The sequence below is a fragment of the Pollicipes pollicipes genome, unplaced genomic scaffold (assembly GCF_011947565.3).
Source record: "Pollicipes pollicipes isolate AB1234 unplaced genomic scaffold, Ppol_2.1 Scaffold_6052;HRSCAF=7182_pilon_pilon_pilon, whole genome shotgun sequence".
Taxonomy (NCBI): domain Eukaryota; kingdom Metazoa; phylum Arthropoda; class Thecostraca; order Pollicipedomorpha; family Pollicipedidae; genus Pollicipes; species Pollicipes pollicipes.
The window spans coordinates 14,228,518-14,238,265 of NW_023596805.1; the positions used below are offsets into that span (position 1 = coordinate 14,228,518).

The window sequence follows — 9,748 nt, forward strand, 5'->3', positions numbered from 1 at the left end:
GAGGCGGGCGCGCGATGGGTTGGGTTTGGATGAGCGAGGTGTGAGAGGCGGCGCGCGATGGGTTGGGTTTGATGGAGCGAGGTGTGAGATACGGTGCGCGATGGGTTGGGTTTGATGGAGCGAGGTGTGAGATGCGGTGCGCGATGGGTTGTGTTTGATGGAGCGAGGTGTGAGATGCGGCGCGCGATGGGTTGGGTTTGATGGAGCGAGGTGTGAGGGGCGGTGCGCGATGAGTTGGGTTTGTGGGGCGAGGTATGAGAGGCGGTGCGCAATGAGTTGGGTTTGCTGGGGTGAGGTGCGAGAGGCGGTGCAGGATGAGTTGGGTTTGTTGGCACGAGGTGCGAGAGCCGGTGCGCGGTGGGTTGGGTTTGATGGGGCGAGGTGTAAGAGGCGGTGCGCGATGGGTTGGGTTTGATGGGGCGAGGTGTAAGAGGCGGTGCGAGAGGGGTGAGGTTTGTTGGGGTGATGCGTGAGAGGCGGGGAAAGGTGGCGGTTAAGTGAACCGTATACAGAACGGGAGACAGGAGACAGAAGGAAAAGCACAGAACTGGCCAGAGGATGGGGTATGGTAGGAGGTTGCAGGGGGGAGGGGGGCAGGGCAAAGCAGGATGAGGCAAGCTAGAGCTAGTCAGATCAGGACAGGATAGGACGGGGCAGGGCAGGGCACAGCACGACAAGACGTGGGGGTAAGGGCAGAACAGGACAGGACGAGGCGAGGGGGTACAGAACACAATGCAGAACAGGGCTGGGTAAGATTGGATAGGACCGGTACCGGATCCAGAGAGGGCCTCGTAGTCATGCCCCCCCCCCCTTGGGCCCCAAAGGAGTCCTTAGCCTCCGAAGCGGCCCACAGGCTCCAAATGGGTCACAGACATTGGCGGATCCTGGGGGGGGGGGGGGGCACGGGGCCATGGCCCCCAAAAAACTGAGTGTTTTACCCCCCCCAAAAAAAAAATTCCAGAAGTTCATAAGAGTTTCGCCTACTTACCGTCTGTTTTAACTTTGATCGTGCGGTACCAAACATTTCTTTCCGTTTCGGAAAAAACTTCATGAATAAAAGTTGGCAGCGAGCTGCAGCCGCCACATCGCTCCGTGGCCACTAAAATCATCCTTTGTTCGGCCTGCTCACCCTGTTTCACCGTTTACCACCCTGATCACCATTTGCAATGAACCCCATCTGACCAGTTGACTCTTGAAAGTAATATCTTAGGTTACGAGCTTCGTAAACATGCATACTGTATATAGAAGATTCAAAAACATTTCGTTGCTTGAATGGTGACCCTACTAGGTACTCGCGGAAGGCACCATGCACTGGACCTCGGATCCCACACCAGCCAGATGGCAACGGACGGTTACCCCTCCCCTCCTCCCAAAACTCCAGGCTAGATCCGCCCCCCGCCACAGACTCTGAAGAGGCCCACAGCCGGCCGAACAGACGCAGGCTTTTTTTAAAACGTGGCAAAATTGGACGTCTTCGTGCCTACAGGCGCAAGAGCAGTCGCAAGCGAAAATGAAGAGCTCACGAGCAGAAACATGTGATTCTGCGCTGATTGAAAGGGCAGTGTTTGGGAAAATCTTGGGGTTCATTGCGCTATCCTGGGCGCTCTTGATCACACGGTGACGCGTACAATCGTCTTGGGCACTTGATATTGACGCGAAGGACCCTAATCCTTTGTCTCGGGCTATTATTCATCTGCCAATGCAATCTCGACGGGTCAAGTTCATTAGTTCACGTAAATCAGTCTTGGGTTCTTTTCATTTGCTCGGAGGGCCCTGCACTCTGGTCGGAACGCTATAAATCAACCTACCGAACACTCCCGATCATTGAGGGGCTCACTACATTGGTCTTGGGTTCTCCTCGCTTACCCTGAGGACCCTACCCTGTTGATGAAAGCCTCTTTGTTGGCCTGCCGCAGCACCCTCAAATGCTCAGGTGCCGCTCCTGTTGGTCTTCTTTTTTTATTTTTTTTCGGGGGGCCCACGCCGTTGACGGGGACCTATATGTGAATCGACCCGGACACTCTTGATCGCTTCGGGGCGCTCCACATTGGTCCTGAGCTTCTCCGATGAAGTCAGAGGAATTTTACCACGTTGCCGAAATCTCCAAACGTGCTCGTGAGTACCAGGCCGTTCCGCCTGCCCGCGTGTACGGGAGTGACTAAATTACTTCGAGCATGCAAAGTTCAAGATCTGCACGATGACAGTTCCCTTAGCGCTTGAGCTTTAGAGCAGTTGTCAGATATGCGCCGACAAATTTTAAGGACAGTCATCGAACTTGATTTTACGCGCCGCCGACATCGTATGTCATTTGCGAAATCCTGGATCCTCTGCTTAGGACAGGGTAGGACGGAAAAGAACAGAACAGGACAGAAAAATGCAACAGGTTATATAATTGTTTCCTGCCCCTTTTCTTCTTGTCCTGTCCTGGCCCTGGCTTGCCTTCCCCTGCTCTGTCATGCCCCTTTGCGTCATAACTCTGCGAACCACTCAGGTCGGGTACACCCATCCAGATCCTCTCCAGCTTCTGTACAGTCTTCTTAAAGGTTGGATATAACAGACAGGGGAGAGCAGTAGCATATATAGGACTTCGTGTTTGACACCACAGACAGGTGAGAGCAGAAGCGAATGTAGGATTTCGTGTTTCAGAGTAGGGGGAGGTCAAACTCATTATTCTGCCGTAAGAGCCACTTGAGCACATTGTGGCGTGCTAAACTTCATGCATGCGTATAGCATTTGGACTTCTTCGTAATTGTCCACCTCAGTTTTCCGTCGGAATTTGTCCGTGTGCATGCGAACAGTTTTATGGAAGCTACGTACAACCAGCGCCATCTTGAATACACCCCCCAAAAAATAACAAATTGATAATAGGTCGCTGGCTCAACGACGACTCGACGACATGCCCCACACGTCACACTTTGCGTCCATAGGTATCTGTCAGAACCGGTTTAGTCCATGTGGTGTCCTGTGCAGGTAATATGCTAGCTGTTTCCGTCCCCGGTTCCATTCGGTTTAGTCCTTGTTAGTGGGAGGTACTCACGTTCTATACTTCTACTCTATTCTACCCTATGCAGAGGCGGCCCCACGAATTTGAGTTTGAAGGGGAAAAATTGTTCAGCGGACCTCCTGGACACAAACGGGCACTTCTCATCAGCAGGGGGGGGGTGGGGGGGGGTCTCCCTGGTCAATGTCAAATTGTCAGGCCAAGGGCTTCTGGGGGCAAAGTACGCCTTTATGAAAACTGTGACGTGCATTATATCCAAGTAGATAGATGTCGACAATTGAACCAGAAATAGAATAGGGGCCTTCTGTTTATTTATCAAAGGACCTTGGTAACCTAAAAGGGGCTCCTCGTGCAAAGTGGGACCTCCTAATCCAGAACAGGATGCTTACCATTAACAAAGAGCCAAGGGCCTCTTTGCTTACCATACCAAATCTAGCCAAGGGCCTCTTTATCGCAAAACGGGGCCTCTGCTGGTTTGGTATCGCGACCATATGACGCATGAAAGAGGCTTGCTGCCACAGAAATTGGGTCTTCTAAGCAAAGAGGGAGCATCCTAACCCAGAGCAGAGCCTATTAGCTTATACCGTTTGCCTCCTGAGCCAGCAGAGGCCTCTTTAACACAGAATGGGGCCTCCTGATCTAAAGCGTTAGCTACTTTGCTTATAAAGGTGGCCTCATGCACTAGAGAACGGGCCTCTCAATGTACAGAACGATGTTCTGAGCCCAAGATTTTATTCTCTGGCTCAATTATGCCTTCTTTTTAATCTCAATTTTCATAATTTACGGTTAGTTTACAATGTCTGTAGCTTGGGAGAAACGGGTCTCCCCAACTTTTGGAGAACATGTTATTATCCTCCCCCCCCCCCTCTACTGGCCCTACTGCCCCTTCTGTCTGCTATACCTTCCTTGATCCTAGGGCCCTTCAAAAGAAATGTATGCGCCCATCGGCCAAAGACAAAATTTTCAGTGACGTCATTGGTGGGAGTAAAAAGGGAAATCTTAGATTGATCGAATCACTATTTAAAGGAATTTCTGTCCCCTTGACTCTATCACTTGCACGACGTCAAGCCGCCGCCTCTCTTCACTGGTCGAGCGTGTGGTGGCAGTGTCTGGGTTTTAGTGGGTTGTACTCTTCAAGCCCATTCAGGTGAGGCATAGGAAGACAGAAAAATGGCATTAATTGATGTACTCTATGCGAAAATTTGCCATGCCAGCGCCTGTAGGCTGCACATATCTTACGTTTCTATCGTGAACCCTTGGGGGCTCATCCGCTTCTCATCGTTGTTCATGTCTCATCTTATGTTCTTATTTCGTGTACCTGTTAAGAGATTCACTGTCACCTATGTGAAAGCACTGAGAAGGAGCTCCAACCAGTGCATGACTCCATTTGCCGTGTGCCCACATTACCTGCCAAGTACCAACACTGCACTGAAAGTTGGCCTGTGGCTCAGGTGCTTCTCAAAGGCCAGTGCTACAATCTCTGCATAAGGAGCAGTGTGATATATAGGTAATATATGTACCTATAGTATATGTAGCTTAATAAGTAGGATGATAAGCCTGGATTAAGATTGAATTTGTTGAATTTGCCATGCCAGTGCCTGCAGGCTGCACATATCTGATGTTTCTATTGTGAACCCTCGAGGGCTCATCCTCTTCTCATTGTTGTTCTTTGGTGACCATATCATGCAAAAGGCATGCACAGGACATAGGGTTGCATTTTGCCATTACCCATTGCCTGCAGAGTCTGGCTTGGTAGTTATGGATCAACCAGACATTTCAGAGTTTTGGACAGTTTTAGATGTTCATTGCATATGCAAGGTATGCAAGCTTAGCTGGTAGCCTAATGCCACTTATTATTAATTCAGGAAGAACCTTGAACTTATTTCTGTGTTGCTGCTGGTAGCTTCCATTCATTGGCATGCACTGATACGCTTTCATTCTGGTGCTTCTGCTTATGTCATGAAAATAGGGGGTCTCTTCAGCCTGCCTGCTACAGTTTCAGTCTTGTAGGTGTCTTCTACATCTCCTGTGTATATCTATCTTATCCTGCATACCTTAAGGCACTGGAATGTCTCTTGGTGAGGCAGGCTGTTTGAAAAGTTGTGTGCTTCTCCCTTGACAAGTTAAGGTTTTTCAAAGTTTTATTGCATGTTTCAGCCAACTGTGTGGCCCTGCAGGGTATGTTGGTAGTCTTACTAGGGACTGTCTGCCCTGTCTTAGATTATTGACTGCTCTTGATGGAACTCTGAGCATGTAACATGTACTTTCCAAATATGTCCAGTAAGGCTGGACATTTAGAAGGAAGCAACCAATCACTTTGTAGTATAATCTGGGGCTCAGGAAGAAGCACATCTTTAGAGTAATATAGTTGTGACCTCTACTACAGTGATAATTCCTCACCAATTGCCATGCTAGATTCCATCAGGCAATGACCATCATCTCATTGGTGACATGCATGGACCATATACATGGTCACTCTCTAGTAGGCACAATTGTATCATCCTCAAACATAACAAGCAGGGGTACCAGGACTTGTGAACTGTGAATGGCCCAGTCACCCAGTCCATGTCAACCTGGCTGTCAGTGTTGCAGCCTATATATATTGATGTTAGCCTCCATGACATCATAGCTACTGCCCTTGTTTCTGTTTCCACATGCTCTGTCACAGAGTGTCTCACTGTCACATGCCCAGTGCTGACCTGGCTGTCAGGGTCTGGGATCAGAGTCTGCTCTGACCAGTGCTTGTTGTTTCATGAGCCCTGTGCCCAATTGCATATCATGAAATGTCATTTCAGTGGTAGGATTGTGTAGTGAAATTTAAAGGTGTCTTAATGCTTGGTACAGTCTGCTCTGCTCTGCGGCATCACCTGACCCTCAGTGCTGCCGCCGACTGCAGGCCACCACAGTCGAGGGCAGACAGCGAGTGTCTGAGGTGATTTGACCCCAAGGATGGGTGGATATAGAGACAGGCATTCTAACCTACCACCAAATCTGACCAACCCAGACCACCAACCCATCTCTGGCCGCTAAAGTGTCCTGACCTGTCACAGGCAGTGTCCCAATCTAACTATCCATGAACCCATCTCTGAACACCGAAGTGTCCTGACCTGTCACAGGCAGTGTCCCAATCTAACTACCCACGAACCCATCTCTGAACACCGAAGTGTCCTGACCTGTCACAGGCAGTGTCCCAATCTAACCATCCACCAACCCATCTCTGGCCGCTAAAGTGTCCTGACCTGTCAGATGCAGTGTCCCAATCTAACTATCCATGAACCCATCTCTGAACACCGAAGTGTCCTGACCTGTCACAGGCAGTGTCCCAATCTAACTACCCACAAACCCATCTCTGAACACCGAAGTGTCCTGACCTGTCACAGGCAGTGTCCCAATCTAACTATCCACCAACCCATCTCTGAACACCGAAGTGTCCTGACCTGTCGTGGGCCGTGTCCGTCAGATGCTGCGTGTGCTGGGCAAGGCAGCGGGCCGTCTGCTGGCCGGCGAGGCGTCGGCCAGCGGCCAGACGGCCCGGGCCATCGGCACCTACGTCATCCCCGACCATCTGGCGGTGAGTCGGCCGCCGACGCCGCTGACACCGCCTCACGCCGGCCTTGTCCGAACGGTCTCTTATGTAGGCCGAACAGGCGTTCTATGTGATGGTGATTGGTAGTGGCGTGGCATGTTTCAGAAAAGAGTCGGCCACTAAAGGTATAAAATCTTGCGAAGGGGAGGCCTGTTTCAGCCCTGCGGAGATACGTAAATAATGATGATGATCGGCGGCTGCGTGGCATGTTTCAGAAATGCTTTCAGACACTGAAGATGTAAAATTTTGCGAAGGGGGAGGGCTGTTTCAGCTTTGCGAAGATCACGAGTAATGAGCAGGGATATCGGGATGGATGCCGTCTTGTGGTGTCTCCGGTAGATGAGACCGGAGTGTTTGCTGTAGTCGTTCAGAGAGTTTACAAGGCTGTTGTGAGGGCGCCTGTGGCCCCGCCCAGGCTGTAACCACTGGTGTTAAGCTGGACCATGATCCTGACCACCTCCGTCACCCCTGCGCCGCGGTTGTCGCAGTTTCACAGATATGCTTCCAGCTCCCGCTGTGGAGACCTGGAGCTCCTTCCACGCACCGCTTTTGCTGCTTCCATGTACGGCGGCTAGAGAAGGCCTGCGCTCACCGCACTGTGAGTGGACCGAACACCGCGCAAAGGCAGTAGCTGACCATAACTGTTTCGCGTCGCCGACAGACGATCCCGGAGCAGGAGGACCCCGAGTTCTTCGAGATGGTGGAGTACTTCTTCCACCGCGGCTGCCAGCTGGTGGAGCCGCATCTCGTCGACACGATGAAGTCGCGCGTCTCGCGGGATGACAAGGCGCTCAAGGTGCGCGGCATCCTGCAGATGATGGAGCCGTGCCATCACGTCATCGAGATCTGCTTCCCGCTGAAGAAGGACGACGGCAGCTTCGAGATGATCACCGGCTATCGGTCGCAGCACTCGCAGCACCGCGTGCCCACCAAGGGAGGTGGGTCCGGCGCTGCGGCGCTTAAGCAGAGGCCGCGGAGACGGAATGACGAGTCCAGCTGAGAAGACTATTCCCCGAGTCCGGCGGGAAGACTGGCTTTCAAGACCAGCTGGGGAGGCGGGTCTCCAAGTCCAGCTGGGGAGGCGGGTCTCGTAGTCCAGCTGGGGAGGGGTCCCCAGGTCCAACTGGGTAGGCTGGCTTTCAAGTCCAGGTGGGGAGGCGGGTCTCCAGGTCTAGCTGGGGAGGTGGGTCTCCAAGTCAAGCTGGGGAGGCAGGTCTCTAATTCCAACATGACAGGCAGGTCTCCAAGTCTAGTTGGGGAGGTGGGTCCCCAATTCCAGCTGGAGAGGTGGGCCTCCAAATCTAGCTGGGGAAGCGGGTCTTCAAATCCAGCTGGGGAAGCAGGTCTCCAAATCCAGCTAGCGACACGTGTCCCCCCGTCCAGCTGGGGAGGCGGCTTGCCAAGTCCAGCTGGGGAGGCTTGTCTCCTGGTCCAGCTGGGGAGGTGGGGGTCCAGGTACAGCTGGGGAGGCGGATCTCCAATTGCAGTGGGGGAATGCCCCCAATCCATGCTTGGATGGTGTTGTTCGTTGTGTTCTAGGAATTCACGGCACTGTATTCTAGTTGTAACCTATCGGTACAACATTTTTTTTGCTATCTCCGTGCCTTCTGATGGGGTGGTTGTGTGGGATCAGAGTCCACGTTAAGTAGCGCGCGTTGTACGGGCACTGTCCCTGCTATCCGATCTTAAAACTCCCGGTCAGCGGCAGAGTTTTGCGGCGAAAGCTGAACACGCCGCAATGGCCAGCCTGGTCCGTCCGGCCCTGTGACGTCACCTGACCTTGAGCGGGGCCTCTGCCACTGGTTGCAGACCATTCTGTCAAGGCAAATGGCGAGCACGCTAAAGGAAATGTTCTTCATTGGAAGATATTGAAGGAAGCATCAAACGTGATGAGATAAGCTTACTTCTTGCTTTTGGTATAATGTTAAAACTGTTATACTGAATGCACGTTGTTATCAGGGTGTGTTCCATATTTGTATGGGGCTTTGAACTGAAATAGCCATTTCGAAGATCATTTGATGCAGTTTACAGCCCTGACATTCGAAAGGCTTAAATCGCTGTAGTTTGTAAGCTGTACGCTCGCGAAGATGTGGATACCATTTCGGGGAGAGTATTTCAGCCACATCTGCATTCATGGCGTCATAATGATATCATTCAAATCCTGCTATTCCATAAGCCGCGCGCCAATCAAGGCTAATAAAGATAGAATTGTGGGGTGGTTCATATCTGGCGTTCCTGAACACAATTTCAAGGTACAACGGCCGTCAATTGGTTCTCCATCAATGTTGTGCAAAGTACGATGATATAAACAATGACGTATTGGGGAGCATATTTACTAAACAGACAGACTGTGTTTACTAGAGCAGTCTTTTCTACTTAAGCATATACCAATAGTTATTAGTGAACTGTCTCATCATACCTGATGCGTGTTTCAATGTATTCGAAGGTGAAACATTCGCTTGAAGGGGCTAAGACCGCTCTTGACAGACTAAGTTTCTCCATTTCGGAAAGATGCTCCTCAAAACGTTATTTTCTGGTGATGTTCTTACGTATTTAGCCGTGAGCTTTAAGAAACTTGCTTGTATTCATGCAGTTGGTTATGGCGCGCGCTTTTCTTAAGTTATTGGATTACCAGTTGTTCGTAAAAAAGCAGCAATTATGTTCAACCTTTTTATAGTATTTGGCACAAACGTGATCCCTGATTGAAACTTGGACAGCCCACTGACGCCCACTATTATTTGAAAGTCGTGCTCACGAACGCCGGATCCTGAACGACTCGGACGATATTAACCTTTTTGGCCTTGAACGCCCCATGACCTATGAAGTGACAGGGTTTGAATGAAGTTTTCTGTGACATCATGCATGCCTGAATGGCATCGAAACTGGCTGCACGAAAAAGGGCCTGCTCATCTTCGCCGGCGTGCAGCTCAGAAGCGGGAAGGGAGCGTTTTAGGTCTTAAGGGAAGGGCTGTGACCTGCACCGAGTGATCTCAAAATGGCGACTTCAATTTAAACCCCATACAGAATGCGGAACACCCTTTAAAGTGACTCGATTCCACGCTACCACGGATGGGTGAATCGTAATGCGGGTACGATTCAGCCAACCGGGCTGCGGCAGTATCGCAGTTGGAGCGGCAGCATCGCAGTTGCCGCATTCGACG

The 9,748-nt window shown here is 51.1% G+C and overlaps 1 protein-coding gene across 1 annotated transcript; it reads left to right on the forward strand.

Moving 5' to 3' along the window:
• The first annotated feature begins 4,057 nt into the window (after positions 1-4,057).
• LOC119104280 (glutamate dehydrogenase, mitochondrial) lies at positions 4,058-7,587 on the forward strand. Its single transcript, XM_037227976.1, has 3 exons — positions 4,058-4,148; positions 6,462-6,572; positions 7,249-7,587. The coding sequence occupies exons 2-3, from the start codon at positions 6,462-6,464 to the stop codon at positions 7,585-7,587; spliced, it is 450 nt and encodes a 149-aa protein (XP_037083871.1). The 5' UTR covers positions 4,058-4,148.
• The last annotated feature ends 2,161 nt before the right edge of the window (positions 7,588-9,748 follow it).